General features: G+C 36.1%; 1 protein-coding gene across 5 annotated transcripts in view; it reads right to left on the bottom strand.

The window, feature by feature from the left end:
• The window catches only part of LOC110681517 (diacylglycerol kinase theta), a 134,423-nt gene that overhangs the window by 71,414 nt on the left and 35,618 nt on the right, over window positions 1–27,391 (bottom strand). For all 5 annotated transcript variants that reach the window (XM_021857451.1, XM_021857452.1, XM_021857454.1 and 2 more), the window contains exons 2-4: window positions 6,065–6,250; window positions 5,227–5,418; window positions 4,807–5,013 (exon numbers count right to left, since the gene is read on the bottom strand). In XM_021857451.1, coding sequence (XP_021713143.1) covers window positions 4,807–5,013; window positions 5,227–5,418; window positions 6,065–6,250 — 585 coding nt within the window. The remainder of the gene's footprint in view (window positions 1–4,806; window positions 5,014–5,226; window positions 5,419–6,064; window positions 6,251–27,391) is intronic.

Raw genomic sequence — 27,391 nt, 5'->3', positions numbered from 1 at the left:
TTTTAAGCATAGCAAAACTTCTGGTCAAATGCTTGTGTTGTATATGTCACAGACAAAATTAATGCCGCACGGGACGTCATTGTAATCACCATATCCATTTGATGAAGGAAATCTCAAGTAACACACCATAAATCGATATGAAAAATTTATCCTATAATTCTAAATATGTAGTGCACAAACTATAAAATTTTCAGCTTCATTGGCTCACTAAAATTCGAGATTTGCTTCTGCAAAGTTTCGATGAAAATTGTTAGAGTGAGACAAAATATAGGGGAAATAACACGGTCTCCCGTGTTCACGGCGTGTCTGGTAGAAAAATATTATCACAAAAAAATAGGCATCGCTAAATCTTTCAGCATTCGAAAATATAGGTTTTTAGCTTTCATTTGACGGGTTCCCCAAAAAAATCCACCGAGGGATCCCGAACACTTTTTTTATTTTAAATTTTTGTTCCTTGAAGTACAATATTTTCAAATATACCATGCCCACACAGTTACGGATCACCCACAGTGACGGATCACTTTGGCGTTCAACATTGGATAACTCGCTCAAAACATAAAAGTTGACGTAAAACATATTTTTCCCAAGTTATACTATTTGTCTTCTATCATTTGTAGTGTTAAGCACAACGTTCAACCGCTAAACATTTGAGTATTTGACAAATGTTTAGTTGGTACCACACAGCTATCATTATATGTTCGTTTTCTGTAAGAAGTGCCGTCAGCATTCATAAGCTCCCACAGCTGTGCACAGGTGGTAAAATTCAAATGTAAAATTCAAATTTATACTCATTCGTTTCGATTGAGTATGAATCCATCTTTGGAAAACATTTTTCTCGATTGTTGATTCTAAATATCGAATATTAGCACTTCTAACTAGTGATCCATAATATGGATCAGGAAATTATTGTTTACCACGGTTATGGATCACTTCCAAAGAATCTAGATTTCTGCCATTTTAAGCATTGGATTCGACATTTTCAGACAATAGCACTAAGGATAAAACTAATAAAACATCAAGGTTTGTAAATTTCATTTTTTAGCCGACAAAATGGGTGAAAAACTTGGTGTTGTGCGAAAACAGTACATGTCTCAATTATTACAATGCAGCATCACAAACAAAAGGCATTTTACCCTTGTTTCCAGCTCGAACACTGCTATTTTTTGCAGTAATATTTGACGCATTGTTAACTTTCGTCAAAACATGCAATACATATGCATTGAGTTGAAAATCTCTTGATTTTGCGCACTGATCCGTAATATGTGACAATTTGATCCATAATATGAACGTTGATCCATAATATGGTTTTCAGAAACCAATACAATTTTTAATTTTTATGCAATCCTATGTAAATATTATACTCAAAATAGTTTACTAACCGAAGTTCCAATTTGAAACGATTCGATTCATGCTTTTAAATTACCATTTTACGTTTTCCATGTTGTTTTATTGAATTTTATAGGGGGGTCATGGTAATTATGGTGAAAGCCAGTTTTTTTTACTCTCAAGCTCGATGGTAGCCCAAATTTCAAATGAAAGTTGATATAACATAGATATATAAGATTACATATTGTAATAGACATAACTATCCTATGTGATCTTGGGGATACGACACTTACTCGTACAGTGGAGGACACACTCAGTTGAGTTCAACTAATTTTCATTCTTTTACCAAGATCCGCACAGCTGAGCGGTAAGCAAATTAATTTTAACTGATATGTCAGCCTTACATCAAGTATACTTATAACATCACCTTTGGGTGCCGTTACCAAACGTCACTTTTACTAAGATGTCAACAAACGACCTTTTACCGAGATTTTCACAGCTGAGATCGCCATTCGGATTTAAGTGTGTATTTGATTCTAGTGTATAACTGTTTCTGTTCATATTTAGAAAAGATTAATTTTATTTTCCTTCTTTCTGGAATTACACCCCTATTGAGACAAAGCCAAGTTCTCAAATAAGAGTTCTTCGGTTACTCATTAACTAAGAATTTGATTCGCCTATCATGATTGTTTTATTTTTTTATATTGTGTGTAAGAAAAATATACTCGACCGATGAGATCTAATCAACCATCCTGAAAATTCCACAAACTACGTAACGCTCTAGGGGGAAGGGGGAATAGCGTTTAATTTTTCCATACAAAAAACGTTACGGAGGGGGATGGGGTGAGGTGGTCAAAAGTTTCCGATCTTAGCGTTACGTAATAAATGGACGCTGCCAAACGATTGATACGAAATAGAGCTCTTTTGAACTATTTTTACAAATAAATATCACTTGCTGCTGGGTTAATATTGTCATTTTTTTTTTCACAATCAATATGATATGAAAAAAAAACAACATGCCAAAATAGTGACTCTTTGAATTCAAAATAGTCTTGCAGTTGTGTTAACTCAACTGTTAAATCCTAGAAAATATCGTGGTCAACAGGCACAATCTAGCTTCATAAATAAGCAAAAATGCTACATTTGAGGAACAGAAAATCTATTCAAGATTCAAGAGACGCCATTCCATGACCAAGTAAGTACTAACAGTTTGGACCAGACCAAAAGAATCATTGAGTCATTTTTTTTTTCAACCAGTACGAAACTGTCGATAAATTCGATATCTTTGGAAGTTTGTTCATTATGTCTCTACAACGGAAATTCCATGGACATCTGACATAAAAAAGGGACACATGATTTGAATTTGGAGATCCTAATTTGACTCCTCCTGACTTAAGTTTATGGAGCTTCTGTAAAAACAGAGGTAGAGCTCAAGGCAGACTCTTGAGTCGCTATCATCGCAAAACCCCCCAAAAAGCTCCAAAAGGTAATGTAAAATACATGCTGTATGGAGCTGCTACGACCAATAAATGCAGCCACTTGATTGATGTTGCTTTCATGAAATAGCCCAAAAAATTGCAAAAGTTGCACCCTGTATTCGCTGATGTCCGCACGAATGGGAAGGTATCCTTTCGAGATATTGAAACCCTTAGAATAAAGTCATAAAAATCTACTGTAAATTGCAGTTACTCAACTCTACGGGGCAAGTGGGCACATGAAATTTAACTTTTTATTCTTCCTCATAACACATACCGTTGCTAATAATCACATAATTAACCATATCTCATGTTGAAAACATATATTATATGAATATAATATCAATCTAAAAGGAGTATAAAATGGTAAAACTTTCTTGTTTGTAAGCTACTTACGTGTTTTAATTACTACAGTAATTGTGAAAATTGTATTATTGTTGTTTTGCTTGTCAGAAAACTACTTTCACGGTGGAATTATTTTTATGATTTGATTTAACAGGAAATATCTTCCACTATATTCTTATTAAATTTTGAAATTCCAAGCTAAAAACATCAAAATAACTTCAATACTATAAAAAAAAGTCTGTGTAGTGTCATTTACTCCGGGTGCCTGGATAATATTCTTAATGAGGATTTTTAAGCTTTTTGCTAAGGCTTGGGTAACAGGGCGTTTAAGCATATTCCATTTACTTTCGTAGGCCGTTGTAATGTTGATCCATTCTACTTTTAATCTTTAACGATTGATTGGCAAAGAAAATTCTCAATCAATATCTAAGTATTCAACGAACTCTAAGCTGGGAAGCAGGCTATGTCCCAGCAGAGGTGTAATGCCAGACAGAAGAAGAATAAATTTAATGTATTCTAACCATGAAAAGAAACAGTGCTCGGTTAGATATACTTCCACAGTATGAATAAGTGAACAGTCGAACTTACAACATATCTAATCGAATAAGTGTCCTATAGTTCAATAAATCCTCAAAATCACATAGGACAGTTTTGTTTTTTACAAAATGAAACTCAATAGATATGTATGTATATGTATTTTATGAACTTTAATATGGAAATAAAACTTTTATCCAACGAAGCTGTCTTTTGCAATGATTACATTTAAAAATAATGTACTCTAAACAACAAAAATTTTAAATAAAAAAAAATGTTCGAGATCCCTCGGTGGATTTTTTTGGGGAACACGTCAAATGAAAGCTAAAAACCTATATTTTCGAATGGTGAAAGATTTAGCGATATATATATACACGCCGTGTGTTACATTAATGCTGGTAAGGGAAACCAAGCGTAACAAGACTTGCCTAGGATACAGTACTGGATAGATTAAAGTACGCATTGGCCATTTTCCATACAAAATGATCAAGTTCTAAGACTTGGATCTCTGCTTCTAGTGCTCCAATAGACTTGCAATTTTCACCACTTGACCACGCTTGAAAGTAACTTAAAATTTTCCGAGCTATAATTTCAGAGCATTTCATAAATAAACTTTTGAGTTATCGCAAATTTCATATTAAAATTGGATAATTTTCATTACAAATCATGAGAATTTCAATAGTATATCATTTACTAAAATAAAAGCATGTAAGACTACAGGAATGGTAAAATATGGTAAAATTTCACATAATTTCAATTAAGTTTACAACACTTTTTGTTTAACTCGTACAGAATCACAAAACATGAAATCGTGATCTGTGGGAAAATCTGTTTAATCTGTCCATGTTCTAAACATGCAAGTGGACGAAGGTATACAGTAGACTCTCCATAAACTCTGTTTCATATCTAGGTATCGAGGTATAAAACCCATGATAAACCATAGTAAAAGTTGGTTTTCAGTCCCAAGGAGATGCATGAGCAATGTGCCTAGAAAGCATCTATTTTACTAGCGACTGATATTTTACCCTGAATGAGTGTCCCGACGACAATAGTATCGTTTTGTACATGATTCATGATTATTCGCGCATTTTATAGGGTTTGTTAGCAAATCAAGCGGTGTACTTACGACAAGAGTAATCCCGTTGCATGCCTGGCGTTCCCTTGTTCTTGTTCTGCACTCCGATGATTGCTTCCATTGGCACTTCAGTTCGCGGTATGGAGACGGCATGCGGTGGCAAGTAGATTGGCTGAAGCGTGCCGAAGGTGCACTCCGATGGGATGTTGTTCCGACAGCCACCGTGCGTCGTTGTGCCGCACCATTCACAGCGGTAACCTGTTGGGGAAAAGGAAATCGTGCAAAATTTGTTCATCAATAATCAATTTCTGTTCCAAATTTACCGTCGAACTCAGGCAACCAAATAACCGTATTTATGGTGAGAAGTTGATATACGGCTGATATAATGCTAATGAGCCATTAAGCAGCTCTATAGCTGTAGATATACGGTTTATGGTTACCTAGGTAGAAAAACGTAAGAGTCCAACTCACCCGTAAGGCATTCGTAGGACCCGCATGCCTTCTTGCAGTGGGCGCACTTGGACGACTGTGGCAGATTGCCCTCGCGCCAATGGTGCTGGTGTTTGACATGGCCCAGCTCCTTGCCCGGCACGTACGTGGCATTCTCCTTGCAATCGGGGATCGCAAAGTCCTGGCACTCGGCGTGAGCGAAGTACTCGCAAACTGTGGATTAGAACAGAAAGAGAAACGGTTCACTACCTGTACCTGTGGTTTACTGCACATTGGTCCCAAAATCACATCTAGGAAGATAAAAATACACCTTCCCTTATGTTCCATACAATTTTGGGCAACTGCAAGGAACATGGATGTCTTTATTTCGTCTTTGATCGGATTGCTTCTGGGTCTTCGACAATGTTCTTGATCGTTAGATTATCTTGGTTTACCTCTGGTGACTTATCTTTGCAAAAATGAATTTTTCCATTTAAACTTTGAATTGTTGGCACTTCCAAGCCATAGCAAAATTTGATGTTTGCAAATCTATTGAATAGCTCGCTGATATTGGTTAGATCTTTCAAGAACTAAATTTGATATACTAACGATAGTCTAGGAGTAAATTTTAGATATCATTTTCAGATCTTTTATCTCTTATATCTATCAAGTTAATATCACTTTTAGATATCCATATAAAAATTCGCTATTACTAAACTTTTTTCACCTGCTCGGGTATAGTTTCACCGATCGAGCTGAAATTTAGCAGTTGTTTTTTGGACAGAAATAACATCCAAAATGGGAAATGGAGCGAGCATTTGTATTTTTTATATAATCGTGTCCCACGCTAATGGGCACTGGTGGCGCTATCGATACTTACTTAGACAGTGAACGGCGGAGGTTTCATCCAATCGTTTGCGGCAGACCGAGCAGAACTTCCGCTTGTGGTGCTTCTCCGGCTCGGACCAGCAGTGTGCGACCGGGTTTCGGATGAGATACGGTGCGACGCCGAGGCATGGCGTTATCACATTCTTCTCGCACTTGTCGTGCACGATAAAGTTGCAGACTGGAAGTTGGCAGAAGACGGAATGAGAGTTTTTAGTAAATTTGGTGTAGAATAGATCAATATTGGCGTGTTTCCCATTAGTCCAGAATACGGAGAGTTCGAGCATTCGTAGTGTATCTTCTGCAGAGTTCGCTTCCGACGTGGAGATTTTCAGCTTCCGATGAGTTTACAATCCATTGTATACTTATTCACATTTTAATATTTTGCATGCATTATGATTAAATTAACTTCCTATTTAATGCATCTACTCACACATAAAGTTTGAAATTGTTATATCTAAATTCCTAACCCAACTAAACAACCTAAGTGCTAGCCTCCGACTGCTCAGAAAATTTTCAAAACAGAATCTTGACAAGCAAACTTTTTGCTTGTTGAGACCTCACATGAATTAATGTTTGCTGAGAAGTTGATGGTTATCTCAGTAAAATTATTATATCTACAGTAAAATTCGACAAAAAAGTGTGCATGCTTTACAAACAACAGACATAATTCCATAATTCAAATCTAATGAAAAGTTAAAAAAAAAACAAGAAATTTAAATTAAGTTTAAGACAGTGTGTTTAAGCTGATCCCTTTATCGTATTCAATCCCTCGGAGCAGAATTTCAATAAAAAGAATTAAAAAAAGTAGATTTGAGCATTGATTTTTTTTAATTCTGTCCTAATTGCTTATCTTTGACAGATATGCATATATTCACTACTACTTATAGTCTTCTTGCATGTAACTCATACACAGTCAAGCCACCAAATATTCATTTTGAAATTCCCGTTTTTTCCCGGTTTTCCCGATATAATCGTCAAAATTTTCCCGGTTTTTAATTGAGGGGCCCAAACGCAAAGGGGTGACTCTTTAGTCGGTATTATACTAAAAATTCTACTTAAACCGTTTAAAATGTATTTTTAAATGATTTTTCCGTCCAGTAGGAAAATTAATATTATTCGTAGAAGATTGGATTATTCTTTTATACTCCTGTACAATCAGTATGGGACAACATATTGCTGAAAAAAAAAAATTTAAATTCGATTTTCTCAAAACTAGGTGTTTGTCCCTTACACTTATTTGCTTCTAACCACCCATATTTATTTACAACTAGCTGTCCCGACAAACGTTGTATTTCCCAGTATTCCATAGAGGCTTTGAAAAAAAACAAAACCCGAAGTTCACGTCAAATTCCATTTTCCGTTTACTCAACTTTATCGGATGATTCAAAAAAAATTATTATTAGAATTAGGTTAGAAGGAAATAAGTGACAAAAACCTTGTTTTGAGAAAAACGAATCTATAAGAAGAATAAGAATCTATAATAAGAAGAGATTTTTTTCAGCAATTTTTGCACACATAAACAAAACTTTATTATTTTTTAAAATCCTCCGATAAAGTTGAGTAAACGAAAAATGGAAATTTGACATAAACTTCGGTTTTTAAGCCTCTACGGCCTACTGGGCAATACAACGTTATTTGCGTTAAAATAAACATAATGTTTGCATTGATTGCACTCGCCATATACGTCAAAATCGTAGGCCGTAACATTTCATAGGGTAAATACACTTGTTCACCTTGTTTCTGTAGCCTATCTTACGCAATTTTTCCTCAGCTTTCTGATGGTGATCTCAGAATTCAAAACGAGCGCTAATGGTGTAAAAACGATTTTTCTAACAAAATTCAAGATGGCCAAATTCTAAATGGCAGCCAAATGTTTTTAACTTAAAGTGAAAGCTATGTCCTTTCTCTATACGATGCCACTAAGTTTGCTATGTGTTCCAAGCGAAATATGAGACATATCACGTGAAGAAGTACCCAAGATTTATCGAAAAATGGGCTTTTTCGCAAACTGTTTAGCTAGCTGACGTACAAGGGGTCCACCAATTCGAGAAAACCGAAAGGACCACCTTTAAGTTTTATCGAAAACTAGCGATCCGTGACATAAATTTGGAATTCTAACGATGGGTGCCGGTGGCGGCCTGGTTTCAGCGAGAATTGCTCAACTGTGGAAGTGCTCATTGAACACTAAGCTTAGAAGCAGACTCTGTTCCAGTCAGAATGTAATGCCAAGAATAAGAAGAAGTAGAAGAAGAAGAAGAATGAATAGGACTACAAGTAATAACCCCAAACATCTCAAGAGAATATATCTGTCAAAAGATAAGCAATAAGGGTGGATTTTTAAAAGAACAATACTCAAATTAAAAAGTACAAATCAAATCTACTTTTTCTTAAATAATTCGTTATCATAAAGACTACTCCAGAGAAACAATTGCTTTTTCGGAAGTTTCAGAAAAGCACATGGGATCAATGGACAGATTCTGATTGATCTCAAGGCATATATAATATGTCTAGTGTGTGCGGGCCCAGATAGCCGTAGCGGTAAACGCGCAGTTATTCAGCAAGACCAAACTGAGGGTCGTGGGTTCGAATCCCACCGGTCGAGGATCTTTTCGGGTTGGAAATGTTCTCGACTTCCCAGTGCATAAAGTATCATCGTACATGCCACACGATATACGCATGCAAAAATGGTCATCGGCATAGTAAGCTCTCAGTTAATATCTGTGGAAGTGCTCATAAGAACACTAAGCTGAGAAGCAGGCTCTGTCCTAGTGGGGACGTAACGCCAGAAAGAAGAAGAAGTGTGTGCGGGTTGTAAAAACGATTACTTTTGCCGGTACATTCGGAACATGTTCGGTGTTACCAGGTCGATTCAGAATGATTGTTAGACATTTGGAATACAATTTCCAATCATTACTAGGCGATTCTTAAAGCTTGAGGTGTCACACGAATAATTTTGAAAGTGTATGAACATGGCCACTGTAGGAAGAATAATTAGATGAAAATATATCTAAAATTCATTTTAATAAATTTAGTAGAAAATGTGAAAAGTAATGATGATTCGATTATGTAAATGAATTTTCAAATATAAATAACATCAATTTTTGAGCAAAGAGTAAGATTTTACAAAAGACAATCCGACGCATCAACACCAAGGCTGATTCATTGAACTCTGTAGCCAGAGTAAGGTGATCTCATTTGGCGAAAGTGGCTAGGAGGCCATCTTTAATGTGTCACCTTAGGAGCTGAACCCGCCTTGGTCACCACCGATCGAGCTTCTTTGATCGCGGGTGGCGAGGAGAAAGAAAAGCAAGAGAGACAAAATATAATCGTGAATGAAAGAGGAGAACAAAAGATACGATGGCAGACGGGTAGAATGACGTGGGACTTGATCAAGGCGGGTTCAATTCTCTAAGGTGTCCTATTACGCTCACTTTGTGGAGAAAACCAGACAGGATAGGTGAGGAAGAACTGGCCGTTTTGTTTACAAACATCTGAGACACGTAGTCGAGAGATTGACTCCTGATTGGTTGAAGAAACAGTGTTGTCAAAAAATATTCTAACCTGGTCGCCCCTGCTCTTTTGACAATTTCGTCCACACTGATGGCAGTACAGTTAGTCTCAATTTCAGCATCGTCCAGGCCAGGCGGTAATATTTGTAAACATAACGGCCAGCAAGTTAAAGATGGCCTCCTAGCCACTATCATCAAGTGATAACACCCTATTCTGGCTACAGGGTACAATGCCTTGGACTTGATTGACTTTTATTTACTTAATAATTTATTTTTTGGGCTCATGCCTAATGACATTACGGAGACGAGTTCTTTTGATTGTTTTTGACAAATACTTGATGGCTTCTTTATTTTCTATGTTAGCTTTGGGGAACCGTAAAAATCGCGGTTTTGTCGAGGTTAGGGGTAACAATAATTCAAAGGAAATGATAGGACAATGGGATCATTCCGTTGACATACAGCAGCTTTCGGCTATAACGTGTTTGCTTTGCTGTTGGTCGAACGTAGAATGAGCAATGACAACCAGTAACGATAAAAAAGACGGGTTTCGAGGGGACAACAGGTGGACAGGTGACAATGATTGTTTCAAAAAATTGTACATAAGCTTGGGCCCTGAAGGATGCACAAAAATCAGATCTGGCAATACCGTATTCAGGGCATTCGCAAACTACGTGGTTGATATCTTGGTAACCTGCACCGCAGCTTCAGTGATTGCTATCTGTGAGCCCTGCTCGAGAGCCTAGAAAGTAGTGGTTGGACATAAGACGACACATTGCCTTAATAAAGTCTCGACTTAAGCCCAACCCCTTGAACCACGACTTCTTCGATACCTGCGGGAGAATAGAATGTAACCGCCTGCCCAATTCTCCGGCATCCCACTTTTGTTGCCATACATGTTGAAGGGCTATTGAAAAAAAAATCATTGAAGACGATTTGTCGATCAAAAATATCGCCTTCCATAGCGCCTACCTTGGCAATCGAGGCCGCATTCTAATTGCCCGGAATCGATCAATGCGAAGGGACCCAGGCCAAGGTGATAGTATATGACTTATTCGATAGATCGTATTTCACCGAGGAAATACGGGAAGTGCTTTACCGGCCTCATTGAACGAATAGCTTCTATGGAGCTAAGGCTATCCGTAAAAATGAAATATTGCTCAGAGGGAAGAGATGCAATTCGCTCTAATGCGTAATGTATAGCCGTCAATTCTGTGACATATACGCAGAATGACCACTCAAAATCAGTTTTTCAATACCCGGATTTTTCCCGGATGCTTAAAAAATTTAAATAGTATTTTCCGGATGTTTTCGATAGGGGATGGTACACAAATTATGTCACGCAAAATTTGGACTTTTGCGACCACCTCCCCCCCCCCCCTCTTTGTCACGTTTTTTGTATGAGTCCTTCGAACATTTTGTAAGGCTTGTCACGCTTAGCTTGACCCCCTCCCCCACCCCTTGGAGCGTGACGTAATTTGTGCATGCCCCCTAGAAGGTTTTGATCGTTGATTTGTTTTTTTCAACTATGATTTTTGAAGCAGTGCCTTCAAATACATAAACACACATAAGTTTTCCACTATTATAAAATATTATGCAGAAACCCATTAAATTTGTATGCATGTTAACTGTCATATAATGAAAAATATCAGCAATACCACTGCTGTTCCATAAACTTGAACTAAATAAAGAAGAAGATTATTTGAATCTAATAAACAAGTCTTTAGAGGGTTTTGTAAATTATTCAGCTGCATTTTGATGAAAAAATATAAGGTTTTACAGAACCAATTCTAAGCAAACTCGATCCAAGTTGTTTAAACGAAAATATTGATGATTTTTTTAAAACAATGTGAATTTACAACGGTTTGAATTTCGAAAGAGAATTGGACAAACAGATATAAACGATTTATTAAAAAAAATTGAAAAAAGACTTACACTTGACATATTTTTAGCAAACTTTAATGAACTGTCAAAACTGAAAATTTTCTGAAGCAACCTTTAGACCAGGTCTCCGATTTCATAGACATATCAATTCAAATTAGTTGCCAAAATCTCACTTATAACTCACTTATAGAAGAAAATCTCTGACATGGTAAATAAAAACATTCTAACAACTACCGAAAAGCTACACATTACATATAATTTGCAATTGGATTAGATGGACAAATTGATGTGAAGATTTGCGAAAAAGTTACACGTCTTCTCAGTGAGAATCGAACTCACTACTCCCCGATCTCTAGTTGAGGCGCGTTACCACTACGCCATGAGAGGACTCATGAACGCAGAAGTTAACCTGAATTCGATTTCAGCTCAATAATCACGTGGTCCCTTTTCGCAAAGTGCACCTCTTTCGGAAGAATTAGATTCATTGGATATATATAGAAAGCGTTGTGTTTGGATGGGCATCTAGCCATGTTCTCTTTTAGATTTTGATTGAATAGAATTGTTTCAACACTGTCCGTACGAGTTGAAGGGAATGCTGAAAACATGCGATAAAATTTAGTTTTTCTGCTACTCCAACAACTGTCATTTTCGATGCTTGTTGTAGTAGTGTTAGTGCATTGTATAGCTTATCAATACTTGTTTCAATAACGGATGCTATCTTTGAACACTTGTGGATACTTATTATCGTCGGATAAAATAATTTGATTTTTGTCTATGGATCAACGCACTGTGCAACGCCCTAAAAATGATGGTTGATTCCTAGATAAATTCTCAATCTTGACAGACTTCTGTTAGATACAAGAAAAAAAACTTTATGATAGAAATTATGTATCATCTAAAAGAAACATTTAATTGCTTGATTTCTAAGAAAAAAAAAAATGACATAGATCCAAACAAGCACCAATCGATGATTTTGCCAAAAACATCGTCAAGAACTAAACAAATATCTACCCAAGAATGCCTAAACGATCTTACCATTTATTCACCAATCAAAGATTAATCGTCATAAATTCATAAAGGATCTTACAAGAAATTTGCTAACAAGGCTGCAGGAATTCACTGTAAATCTGAAGAGGTCCATTCCAGACTCTGTCATAGTTCACAGACTAGTCAAGATAGTAATACAAACAAGGCATCTTCGCGAATCAGTATCTCCAGGATTCCGCAAAAATCGAGCTCAATATCGAGTCAAGAACAATACCAGAAATCTCTAAGAATTTTGCTAAAAACATTTCAAATATCTCAATGAAGTTCCATACAATTTACTTTCAATCTGCTCAAAATTTTAAGTCAGAATTTTGAAAGAAAAATGCGAGACAAGTCTGTAAGATGTCTACAGGAAACCAACGATTTTGATAAAAATATAAATTAGAAACCGTTAACAATCTCTCTAGCATTGCAACGCACAAAAATTAGTCATTATGCAAAGTGCGCAAGATGGGAGGCACTCGTAAATCACCTGGTAAAATTTTCAAGTTTCGCTTATAATACTTTTTTCCCGGCGTGTTCAACAATTTCCCGGATATTTCCCGTATTTTTCCCGGTCATTTGAAATTCCCGGTTTTTTCCCGCTTTTCCCGGATGAATGGACACCCTGTATACGGTGCAAGGGTTCTGAAGTTTATATGCGGCGCTATGAAACTCATTATATACACCAAACCCAGTGGAATCATTTGATTTGACCCGTCTATGTAAAACAGTTTTTCGCAGCTAACGTGACCGAACTTGCTTGCAAAATTTTGTTGTAGGGGGAGATCCCCTAGTACCGGACACTTAAGCCACTAAATTCATAATTCGAAAAATATTGGTTACATGTGCTCGTGTTACCCATTTATGATAAATATTATCATTTTTATAGTGTACAAAAATAAATTTGATAATATAAATATGAATTTTGACATTGCATTTTGATGATGTATTTTAGAACCAAATTGATCCATCTTGAAAGGTGGCACCCAATACCGGACACGATCCGGAAATGCCTCGAATTATGTGAATTTGAGTATCATTGAATGTGTTTACTATAGGAATAGTACATAATTGCCAATTCAATGCATTTGCAACATTTACAAGAACAATTTGAGTTTTTCTTGCAAGATGTCCATCAAAAACCTCTTTCATATATGAAGAAAAATAGCACATTTTACGATGTTGTTCTGAATGTTCATTCTTCTTAATTTAATTGCATGTTCGATACCAGGATCGACGAAATCCATGAAAAATGAATGTATTTTGAGACACTGGTGCAATAATTACAAAGATATCATATAACAAATCAAGCTGTCCGAAACTGGGGGACAGGAGGCGTTCAACAAAAATTGTAATTTGTCCATATTTAGTTCAATTTTGGTACACAATACATTCATACTATCAAATAAGGATTAGGTTCGAACATGCTTGCGTGATTCAAATTATTTTTTCATATCTTAAATAATTACTAAATAGGCTCAAAATTAAGGCAAAATGTCAAATTTTTCAAAATTTTCAAACTTTTTTACTTTTTTAAAAAGGCATGCATATTTCAAGGATGTGTTATTCCACGCAAACATTAGTCTCCATAATAGCTTCCTTTTCTACTAATACACCATCTTAATTGTACCATGATTTCTCAATTTTTCGACTTTGTCCGGTATTGGGTGCTGTCCGGCACTGGGGGACCTCCCCCTATTTACTCCGAACGAAGCAGATCTGGAATTCCACGGACATCTTGCTTCATGGTCAGATCAAAAAGTACAGCGGAACTTGAGAAGTCTGGTAAGCAACAGTGCACAGTGGTCCAGGAATCAGTTTTACGCGGAAAGATGCATTTCGAGCTTTAGAATGAAACATTAGACAAAAACGGTCTTGTACAAAGTTGTTTGTATTAGTTAAGCCCTTTGTTTGGTGTTATTGAAAATTAGGGTGGACCACATTTCCATAGAAATTGTGTAACTAACTTGCTTATTTGTAGAAATTATATTATACATGCTTCAGCAAAGTTATAGACCATTCAATTTCAAGCAACTTTGCCAAAAAAAGTTTTTTTGTATCTCTTAAATTGACCGATTTAGAGCTTTTTTCCTGCAGTGACATAGGGTGGCCCGAACAAAACTGGTTTTCTGGCTCTAGAGTTTTCAATTCAAATTTCTCATCAAAGTAGTCTATGAAAAATTTTTAGAACTTTGAAAAATGCGTAATTTGGTGAGTGAAGAAACTCGCTATGTCCTTTCGTTTAGGAATTATTGTTGTTTTTCTCTCAAAAACATGCCTACTTTGATTGTGAATGTCTCTGATTGGGGCAAACATAAAAAAAATCTTTTGACGGCATTCAAAAGACAAAATAAAATTGCATATTATATCAAAAAATTACAGATGTGTTATTTTTGTAACTTCAATAAAATGCCTTGAAAAACAAAGGATTTTAAACAGAAAAACTTTAATAACTTTTGAACTAAAATAGATATCATCAATATTTTTGCATGGAAATTTGCGTTTTGTTAAGTTCTTAAAGTCGTTCATAGACCGCTTTGACGAGAAATCTGAAATAAGAAAGATAGGGCTTTAAAACTAATTTGAAGATTTTCATAGTATGTATTTCTATATTATTTTGCATTTTGAGCCTGAAAATAAAATTTTAGACAAAAATGATCTTCTACAAAATTGTTTCTCAAAATGTAAGCTTTCATACTGTGTCATTTGAAACTAGGATGGTCCACAATATCACACACATCATATAATCAACTTTTTTATTTGCAAAAATCCTGGTATATGCTCTTAGGCAAAGCGGTAGAACTTGAAACTTTGATCAACTTAGCCAAAAAAAGTATTTCTGTAGCTCAAAATTTGACCAATCTAGAGCATTTTTTCCTAATCATCGCAGGGTGGTCCAACAAAAATGAGTTTTTCAACTCTAGTTTTTTTAATATTATTTTCTCGTCAAAGTCGTCTATGAACGACTTTTAGAACTTAACAAAACGCAAATTTTCAGGTAAAAAGATTGTTGATATCTATTTTAGTTCAAAAGTTATTAAAGTTTTTGTGATAAAAAATATTTGACTTTCAAGACGTTTTATTAGAGTTACAAAAATAACACATCTGTGATTTTTGATATAATATACAATTTTATTTTGTCTTTTGAACGCCGTCAAAAGATATTTTTTATGTTTGCCCCAATCCGAGATATTCACAATCAAAGTAGGCATGTTTTTGAGAGAAAAACAACAATAACTCCTAAACGAAAGGACATAGCGAGTTTCTTCACTCACCAAATAACGCATTTTTCAAAGTTCTAAAAGTGTTTCATAGACTACTTTGATGAGAAATTTGAATTGAAAACTCTAGAGCCAGAAAACCAGTTTTGTTCGGACCACCCTATGTCACTGCAGGAAAAAAACTCTAAATCGGTCAATTTAAGAGATACAAAAAAACTTTTTTTGGCAAAGTTGCTTGAAATTTAATGGTCTATAACTTTGCTGAATATAATTTCTACAAATAAGAAAGTTAGTTACACAATTTCTATGAAAATGTGGTCCACCCTAATTTTCAATAAAACCAAACAAAGGGCCTTACTAATACAAACAACTTTGTAGAAGACTGTTTTTGTCTAATGTTTCATTCTAATGCTCAAAATGCATCTTTCCGCGTAAAACTGATTCCTGGACCATAGTGCAGTGATTCGGGAGATTCAAAGAAGGATTAACCTCCAGAGTCAGAGTCCAGAGTGAAAAAGAGGACTTAATCACAAGCCCTGGGGGGACCCTTGTAGCTTATTCGCGAAGTTGTCAAGTTTCCATGTGAGAAAAACATGTGCTTCTCAGACAACAAATTGTACTAGTAGTTGTTCAAAGTCGGGGAAAGTGTACATTCGTGGAGTTTGTCTGAAAAGACTTCTGCGCAAACTGCATCAAAAGTCCCTTTAATATCCAAACAGACTGAGCCCATTTATTCTTTTTAAGCATATGCCAGTTGAATTTCAGTAGAAAACAGTGCAAGTTGAGTCCATTTCATTCCTTTCGTCTGGATAATCACGAGTGATCGTTTGCTCTTGGACAGAATACAGGCAAACTTTCTGCGCGAAGTCGAATATCCATCGAGGAGAACTTTCACGATCCTCATTTAGCGATACCGCATTGCGCATCCTTCTTCCAACCGTCCAAAGAGTTCGCATCGACGATTCCCATGATGCACCATTGACGAAATTCATCCAGTAACCGCGTTTCTTCGCTTTTACGAGGCTCTTGAACTTGCGATCCAGAAAACTATACCGCTCCTAGATAGGTCCTTTTGAAAAGCTACGCGAATTAATCATTCGGAACAAGTCCAGTGTAACCGGGTCAATTTTGAATGTTAACCAGGTAAACTTCGAAAATCGTCAATGAAACATAAAAATAAGCACTAAGAACTTTCCTTAAAAAAAAAGAAATATATTGTAGAGCCTAGTTTCAATGTTTTCTTACATAATATTTAATCATTAAATACTGATTACACTGCGGAACACGCTTTTGTCTCCAGCACCAAAATACCGCTATTCACTTAATTAAGGGTTGCTGAATCCATTGCCGTTTTCAGAAATATCATAGCACGTCTAGTTTTTGAGATATTTACTGTTGAAAATGCAAAAAATGACTATTTCAACCAACTTGCATGCAAGTTTGCCAGCTTGTAAGGTAATATATTGGCTTAATTTGCTACAGAATTCAAACTTTATGAGTATAACAATACTTATCATCAAGGTTTGTCATACTTTCGATGCGGAAAAGTTATTGTTTAATGGTTTAGAGAATTTTTGTATTATGCCATATAGAAAAAACAAAGAATTTTGTATGGAGACTGCAAGCATGTTGAAAAAAATCGGTTTAATCGAAATTTAATCGCGCAATTTCAATCAAATTATGTCTGAAATGAAAGTTCAAGTTCTATTTTGCATGTTTGGTGGATCAGATTACAAAAAAAATTGATAAATTGTTTAAATTTCATGTAAACATGAATAAAACCAGTGTTTTATACAACGACCTGTAGCTAAAAATTGTGACGTGCTGGAACATTTCTGAGAATGGCACCAGATTCAGCAACCCCAAATCTACTAGAGACACATAATTTGATCCTTGAGACACGAAAAAATGTCATTTTTGTTACGCTGTGTTATCGATGTTTTATTTCTTGGTGAAAAAAAGGGTAAAGAACTACTTGAGCACTTCCAAGATTCACTTTGGCATGGGGAGTTTCTCTAGGCTAAATTGTCTGAAACTTTGCAATTAGGAGAACTTCAATGCGACGCATATTGTGGCCAAATATAAACTCTGTAGCTTAAAAAAACCTGCCAAAGTAAATCAAAAATGCCAAGAATGGTATCCAGCTCCCCACATTCTGAAATGCTATTTTGAAAATTTCAATAGCAAATTTAATACTATCCTAATTAAGCACATTTCCCAAATATATTTAGTATGTTGATTCATTTAAAGTATTTCTACGAGTATCAGTTGAAATAATCGAAATCTACCAATGATGCTTGAGTTACAACTTGCAATAAAAACCCGGTCAAGAACTCCCCACCTGCCCCTAGAAAATCTATGAGATAACTATAAAAAACTCCCTAAAGAAATATATTGCAAAACTTCAAGAGCAATTTTCAGAAGAATCTCTAAAGGAACTCATAGATTAATCACATAAGATATATTTTTAAGGAATGCGTTGGAACAATGGCCAAAGGAATGACTGAAGAAACCCCTCAAGAAATAAACTTTATCAGAAAAAAAAACAGAACGATTATTGGAAAAATTCGACGTTAAACTACCGGAAAAATCTCCTGAAAACTGTCCAGAATGAAATCCTGCGAAAACTTTCTATTTGCGAGGATAAATTTTTATGGTGATTCTTGGAGGAATCTATCGAAGAATTTTTGCAGGAATTTCATAAGTAGTTTATGGTCGATATGAAAAACTGCTGAATCAGATAAACTCATGAACAAAATGTTGGTAAATATCGAACCCCCGAAAGAAATGCTGGTTGAATTGCTGGTTGCGATCTGTGAAGGAGTTTTCAGAAAAATCACTACCAGAGCAGATAGCAGAACTCTTGGAGAGATTTCTTGGAAGTGGCATCCATATAGAAATAATAGATGTGCTTCTAAACATGATTCTGAATTAATCGCTGATGAAACTACTGAAACTCGAGTACTACTTCTTGAAAAAACTTCTATATGTTTTAAATAAATAACTGACAATTTTTGAGGATAATGGAAGGATGTATGGAAAAAAAGACTCCAGAAGGAATTCTTGGAGATTTGTCAAAATAATCATATTGATTAGAAAAAAAATAAAAATCTGATACGATTGGTGTCAGAATACGTAAGACATAACTGCTCTAGTAATTCAAAAATATTAATAATACATCCCTACAATAATGATTTACTTCGCCAAAGCATAGCATTTAAACATTTCAATGGTAAATCTCGCAACAGAACTACATCATCTCAAATCACCATTACCGCGCTTCATGGTACACATCATTTCCCACTTGGGACGCAGAAAAAAAAGAAGCTGAACCATCCCCATAAACAACACACGTGTGGAGCTTGCTCTCTCAGTGTCTGGGAACCAGTGACGTCAATGCGAGACAACGGCGATGACTCCACGGGCGAGGCGACCTTCCCAAAAAAACGTCACTGGTGTTGATCAAGCCAAACCAAACCTTCTGGTTTATTTCACACCATCAGAACGAAATATTTATAATTTCCCTTTGCTTTGTGCACACACCACGACTTCAAATATTTGTTCCGATCTTGTTCGGACGCGGAACCGTGCTAGATATAACGTGCTGTGTTTCACGCACTGTAGGTGTTTTCCCTCTGATACAGCTCAAGTTTGAAGCATTCCATGAAGTTGTCTTAATCTTCCATTTGTTTTAACATGGAAAACTCCGAACTTTTATTACAACCGTTTTTAGTGGGTCTTACAAGAAATCGGTCGTAACAATATTAGAGTTATAATTATGTTTTTGAAAATTGCAATGTCTAGATGTGGAAATACTGTTCCGAGATATTCGGCAAAGTTGAAGCATGGATTGAGAACTTTCAAGTTCAGTATTTATTTTCAACCGAGTGGGTGAAACTACTGTAATGGATGCCATACACTCCCTAGAATTTCAGGGATTTTGAACTTATTTTAAAAATGTCTGCACTATTTGTTCAAATGTAGACCACAGTTCCTCAATAGGTAAAGTTTAATGGACAACCCATTCTCTTCTAAACATGCCATCGAAATTATGTTCTTGGTTGTTGATCTGGTAACATTCACAAAGTATTGCTAGTAATCCTCAAGTACCTCTAGAAGGATCCATAAGGATCTTGCCATCAGAAGTAGTTAACTATATGTCTAGCAATTGATGAAACGTTAGCCATGACGTTAAGTGCGAGTTGTCAGGCGTTTATGTATCTCTTGGCAAATCCTTGATTGAAAAACATATTTTTCCGGTGTGTTCTACAATTTCCCTTATTGTTCCCGGTCATTTGGAATTAACGGGTTTTCTCAGTTATTTCTGGATTTCCCGGATGGATGGCAACTCTGAATTAAAAAAATCGGTGGATCCCATTTCGGGGTGAAATTAATCATTTGTCAATGATTAATCGCATTATGCTACATCATTAATTTGGGTTCCCTGAATTCGAATATGTTTGCTAAAATCTTATTGTTATTTATAAAATTACTAAATAATAAAATTTCAATATTTACACGGAAAACGTCAAAATATAGGCAATCAATAAGTAACTTTATAATGGCTAATAGCAATCTAAATATTTCAACAAAATGAGCAAATTGGAACGAATTTTGATGATGAAATCTGGTTTGGAGATACACTCCCGTGCAAAAGTTTAGATTCACCCCATCAAAAACATACAAAAGTGTTCTGTCCATTTCTTTGTGATTACACGTCCAATTGAAACTCTCTTTGCAAGGCAAAAAGTTATTCTTACTTCGTATGTGTTTTTCGAAAAACATGTTTCGAATTTTGTATTCTAAATTTTTACTTAAAGTTGTGACATTTGTCAAAAAACTCGCTGAAAAAACATTGCTAATTTCCTCAGCATTGGATCGACCAAAATTTTAAAACAAGGTGTCATTAGAATCGTAATCTTATATTCTTTGAAGAGTACTCACAAAAATTTTGCGCTGAAAAATCATTCAAGCCATCGTGCCAAAGTTTGGGTTCACCCCTTTGAATGGTGTATCGTACAAAAGTTTGGGTTCCTTAGTACGCAGTGGAAAAGAAATGTCAGTTCAAATGGGAGTCGCTGTAGAAAATTCCTGCAAGGAATCGGTGAAAACTTTATTGAGCGATTCCTTTTCAGCAGCAAATTAGGCTTAAGAATAAAAAAAAAATGTGAAATAATGTTGTTATTTTTATATTATCTAACAAACGGGAAAAAAATAACATGAAGGGTTAAAGGCTGTTCATTTGAAAAATTGGACACCTTGCTTATGCTATGCCCCGTGATCAAATTTATTCTTCTTCTTTTTGGCATTACGTCCCAACTGGGACAGAACCTGCTTCTCAGATTAGTGTTCTTATGAGCACATCCACAGTTATTAACTGAGAGCTTTCTTTACCGAATGACCATTTCTGCATGTGTATATCGTGTGGCAGGTACGAAGATACTCTATGCCCTGGGAATCGAGAAAATTTCCTTTACGAAAAAATCCTCGACCAGCGGGATTCGAACCCACGAACCTCAGCATGGTTATACTGAATAGCTGCGCGTTTACCGCTACGGCTATCTGGGCCACATTTCTCTTGTACCTTAAATTTCAATCAGCCGCATCTCAGCAACAAGTCAACCGATTTTCAAAATTCTTTCATGTATCTCATGTCCATATTCGATAGCTTAGTACGGTAGGAAAAAATTGTACCTATGAATGTTCAAATTTCCCATAGAAAAATTGAACCAATACAAAACATTTTCGCACACTGCAGCGACATGAGAATCGTGCCAAATTTTAAGGCAAATATTATAATTTGAGGTATTTTAAACCCGAATGACCCTAGATAACTAGATAAACAATGCATGTAGCATAGCATGCATAGCATAGACTGACTGTACATGTCAATGGTTGCTACTCCGTGATTGATCGGAACTGGTAAGAATTGCACTACGATCCACATGAATAAGGGATGGAAGTTTCCGCTTACTCTCGAAGTACAATTTTAGCAGATCTAATATTATTGATCAATAACGGCGCCGGCCAAGTCCTTACAGTCAGTTGGGATGGGGAAGGAATGTTAGGGTGTAATGACTGTTGCTTCTAGAGACCGAGAATACCTTTGCATATCCACAATCACCACGGGAAGGGTGTTTATTAGTGAGGGAGGAAAAGATCTGGGAGTCACCTCTGGTCGATGATGCGATCCATGGACGAGGGGGAAATACGACTTATATTTAAATCTAAGTTTGTATTTTTGTCTCGAAAAGTTTTTGGTAGAAGCTTTAAAAAATACGTCAACATCTATAATGTCGAACAATTCAAAAGATGTTTTTATTAATGACGAAAACTGAAAATTACATGTATATATTTTAAATTATATGAAACAGGAATAATACCAACACTTGTAGTGACGAACTATACATAGTTTGTTTGAAAATTACATATGAGTATTACTGTGCATTTTGTCTAGATATGGTAGAAGTTTTAAAAAAATACGTCAACATTCACAATGTCGAACAATTCAAAAGATAATTTTTAATAATGTCAAAAAGAGAAAAATATATGTATATTGAAATTGTATAAGAAAAAAGCATAATGCCGACACTTATAGCGGATTTCACATGCCAAAACCTTTAGTAATCGTGATGTGCATGCTAGAGGTTTGGAATCTTCGCGGTAGACTACAAAATGTTTTAAGGAGAAAATAAAATTCAAGATTACACTCAAAATTCAATTCAAAACTTTAAAAATCCTATATTTTGAACCTGTTTTTTCTTCAATTTTAAAGCGGTGACATATAGTTTTTTTTTGTAAATCTTGAGTTCATACGTTTGAGCAGAAATATACATTTTAGATTACTTTCTATTTTTTTACTAAAAATCTACGAAAAGCCCTAAATTTTCATCCCGTTTGCCTCTAAATCAATTTTCAAAGCAATGACTTTTGCGGTATGAATTCGCTATTAGAAGCTCAGTGAGCTCAGTGGGCATCGATAGTAATTTTTGCATACACTCAAAATTTCTTTTGCTGAAAATCACGGAAATACTTATTTTATTATAACTATTTGCCTCCAAATCGAGTTTCAGAGCAAGGGTATGTAATTTCACTCCATGATTTGATTGAGTAGAAAGATAAATGTTGGATTACACTCTGAACTTCATTTATTAAAAAAAAAACACAAAAATAGGTTGCCGGTAATAAAACTTAAAAGCAACTACATTGAACGAACTTAGTTTAAATAGTTCAGTGTACATGTTTGGGATAAAATAGTAATTTTAGATTACAATCAAAGTTTTTTCACAGAAAAAAAACTAAGGAAAACCCTATTTTCTGCAACTATTTGCCTGTCAAACCAAAGAAGAGACGATATGTAGTTATTTTTGAACATAAATTTTATTGTAGAAAACCATTGAAAACCATGTTTGAGTGGAAATAATAATTATTGTTAACACCCTAAATTTGTTTAACCTTGTTTTTAACTTGGCACAGCCGAGAAACAGTCGACAAGTTTCGATGGCTGAAGCGGGAATGGAACTCACACTCCATGACACGATGCGCTTAAATGCCTGACGACACTAACCGCACGGCCACAAGCCCCCATATGACGTGGGAACTAAATAAACAACTATTTAAAGGTTAAAAATAACTTATTTTCATAAAAAGACTATATTAGTCAGGACGTACTTTAAACCTAGAAATTCTATTCATTTTAGTTTCCTATAAATTTAATATATTGTTCTTAAAAACATCGGTGAAAATTGTTTTTATGATATCTGCACAGAAAAAAATCCGTTCTCGTATCCGTGAACTCGTCAGCAAGCAAAAATACACCGTGAACTAGATCATGTTTATGTGTAAACATGATGGTAGCTCATAATGTATTTTTGATAGTTCACGTTTTCCAGAACTCTTTTTTGAGCGTGTGGAAAACTTTTGCTCCAAAAATAACTTGACTTTTTCAGAAGGCTTTTCAATCATGTTTTTTTTTTTGAAGAAGAATAAGCCCGTTTTTAAAATGAAAAATTTAGATTGTCGAGTTCTTCGGCCAAGTTCTAATAACACTGCGGAACACGTTTTTGTCTCAAACACCAAAATACCGATATTCACGCAATTAAGGGTTGCTGAATCCATTGCCGTTTTCAAAAATATCATAGCACGTTTGTTGAAAATGCAAAAAATGACTATTTTAGCCAACTTGCATGCAAGTTTGCCAGCTTGTAAGACAATTTGTTTGCTTAATTTGCCACAAAATTCAAAATTTAAGTGTATAACAACACTTATCGGTAAAGTTTATAATACTTTTGATGCAGAAAAGTTATTTTTTGATGGTTTAAAAAAGTATTGTATTTCCCCATATAAGAGAAACGAAGAATTTTGTATGCAGACAGCAAGCATGTCGAAAAAACCGGTTTAAGCTAAATTTAATCGTTCAGTTTCAACCAAACTGTATCCGAAATGAAAGTTTAAGTGCAAAATAGGTGATTAGGATCACAAAAAAGTTTGATAAATTATACTTTAAATTTTATGTAAACATCAATAAAACCAGTGTTTTATACAACTTTGGCGACCTGTAGCTAAAAATTGTGACGTGCTGGAACATTTCTGAAAATGGTATCAGGTTCAGCAACCTTAAATCTACCGAGACACATAATTTGATCCTCGAGGCATGCAAAAATGTAATTTTTGTTACGCTGTGTAATCATTGATTTTGTTAACTTTATTTTACGGCCTTTTTATTATCACAACCTTGTACAATATTGGTAAAAACGATGTACAGAAAACCGATTGCAATTTCTATTATAAAGCTTTATAAATTAAAAAGATATAGCATGTACAAGGTGTCCACTTTATAAAATGAACAGTTTTTTGACGTTTTGGAGCCCTAGCAGACATGGAGAAAATGGTTCCTTTGAGATTCCAAGAGTAATCTATGAAATATGTGGCAAATATACAGAACCACAAGAGCGATAATTTGAAAATCCTTAGCACAAAAAAAAAGAAATATTTGAAGTTACACCATTTATTCAAAGGTACACCAAAAGTTAGTTATTTTTTAAACATATATCGGGACTTGACATATATCGGGACTCTATTATTCCACATTTTTGGCACATGGACATAGATTATGCAAAAGGAAATCATCGAAAACCTGGTGAAAATTTGGAAGATTTTACCAGAAACGTGATGCCACAAAATCATGTTGCGAATCTCATGGCAAAGGTTTGCTGGATGCCTAGTCGAAAATGGAAAAGTAAGTGCAAATAACTTTCACTCATACACAGCTAAAACCCAACGGCAATGTTCTAATATAAAACTTAAAATATACTACATTGCAATGCAAATAGCTCTGACATGTAGTGTCATACTGATACTTATTTCAATTTCTGCAGCAAATCTTCCAATTCTCAAGAAGATTTTGATTTGTTCCTCAAAGATACATTCAATAATTGTAAGAAAAATTGTCATAATGGCTGAAAAGATTATTTAAACGGTTCAACAAAGTTTATTATGAGGTTGGTAAATGGATGGGCATGGCGTACCATTGGTACCTCGGGTACCTGAAGGAATAAAATAGACCCCTGTGTGCGGTCCTTAGCCTCTTACCCAGCAACTCCTATCCCTACCTCCTCGTGGTACTGGCCGGGGTACGAGTAACCTTAGGGAAGATCGGGTAACCAACTCCCGGTGAGAACTTTGGTCGTATGCTGACAGGGATGGGGGGGGGGGGGTTTTGCTTTTGCTCTTGCTTCTGCAAATCTTGTACTCCATGTTAGGAGCGGATCACAACAGCGTCTGTTCCCCATGTCAGGAGCGGCTGATCATCGTCCGAGTGCCAGAGAAGGAGCCAGGGACGAAAAAAAATCATGCTCACTACACTCAATTCACTGACATTTATGCCACCATCAAAGTAACCACATCACCACCAATATGAGTGTACCAATGAAGATGGCACAAAGGTAGATGAAGAAAACAAACAACAATGCCCGTATGTCGTTGGTGTTTTTTTGTTATTAGAAGCAGAAGAGTGTCAGTTTTAGAAAATTGATTATCAATGAGTTTCATATTAATTAAAAAATTCGCTGCTTTACGGGTAGTAAACGATCCGATGCACGGAATCGATGATATTGACGCGTTTTTAGTGTGCTTTGTGCAAAAATTGCGAAGCGGAATGTAAAAAAGTCAAGCTGGTTAGAATGAAAATAATTTTTTGTTTCCGATTATCAAAAAGCGGTTGAGTATCAGCAAGAAACTGACAATCTTGCGGCAAGCGCTTTGCCAATCTTTGTTGTGTTGTCAAGGCGAGGATAAAAAAAAATAAAATCAACGAAGATTCTACCCAGCAAATATCAATGTAGGCGAGGGTAGATTGAGTATTTTCGTCCCTGCTCTAAGCTAAACTGTGCACTATGGTCCTCTGAACATTCAGGGGGAATGGTCCTCCGGAAATCTAGGGGGTTGGTGTCAGGCCCTGCAAGCCAGCCGTAAAAAATCAAGCAACGAATGATCAACGAGAGAATACGAACCGGGACAATCGGCGAAGACCACAGCGACGTAAAGGGACTAGCGATTGGAAGCTCGGTACGTGGAACTGTAAATCTCTCAACTTCATCGGGAGCACACGCATACTCGCCGACGTGCTGAAGGACCGCGGATTCTAGTGACGGGTGATATGCAGAGGCGCGTGATTGGGTGGTGGCCAATCAATGAGAAAATGTGCAAGTTGAAGCTCAAAGGCCGGTTCTTCAACTTCAGCATAATAAATGTGCACAGCCCTCACTCCGGAAGCACTGATGATGATAAAGACGCTTTTTACGCGCAGCTCGAACGCGAGTACGACCGCTGCTCAAGCCACGACGTCAAAATCATCATAGAAGATCTAAACGCTCAGGTTGGTCAGGAGGAGGAATTCAGACCGACGATTGGAAAGTTCAGTGCCCACCGGCTGACGAACGAAAACGGCCTACGACTAATTGATTTGGCCACCTCCAAGAATATGGCCATTCTTAGCATCTACTTCCTGCACAGCCTTCCATACAGATACACCTGGAGATCACCACAGCAGACAGAATCGCAAATCGACCACGTTATGTTTGATGGTCGGCACTTCTCCGACATTGTCGACGTCAGGACCTATCGTGGCGCTAACAACGACTCTGACCACTAGCTGGTGATGGCCAAACTGCGCCCAAAACTCTCCGTCGTCAACAACGTACGGTACCGACGGCCGCCCCGGTATGACCTAGAGCGGCAAGCAACCGGATGTCGCAGTAGGGTGGGGCTTATTTCCAAAAATCTTCCGTAGTCAAGATTTACAAAGTGGAAAATGATCATCGGTCTTAAAATAACATCCTGTGAAAAAATGAGAATTTTTGGTGACGGTTTAGAGGTGGCGCAAAGGGCGTATGTGCAGTTTTCCCATTTTAGTGAACTCTGTAAAATTTTGGTATGCTTTTCAGCTTGTTTTGGTGATTTTAGGACCCTTAAGGGCAAAAAATCACCTCAAAATTGCGATATCTCCACTCCTTTAGATGATATTTGACAAAATATATTTTATGCATGCGATTTTTGGCCCTTGAATAGGATACGCTGGCTGATTACTATGAACCCGAATATGCATATGAATAGCTGGGGAGAATTCCTATGCTAGTAGAATAGAACAAAGAGCAAAGAAGAATGAGAGAAAGAACAAAG

The sequence above is a fragment of the Aedes aegypti genome, chromosome 1, assembly GCF_002204515.2.
Source record: "Aedes aegypti strain LVP_AGWG chromosome 1, AaegL5.0 Primary Assembly, whole genome shotgun sequence".
NCBI lineage: Eukaryota > Metazoa > Arthropoda > Insecta > Diptera > Culicidae > Aedes > Aedes aegypti.
This window is presented reverse-complemented; position numbering and strand designations above follow the sequence as displayed.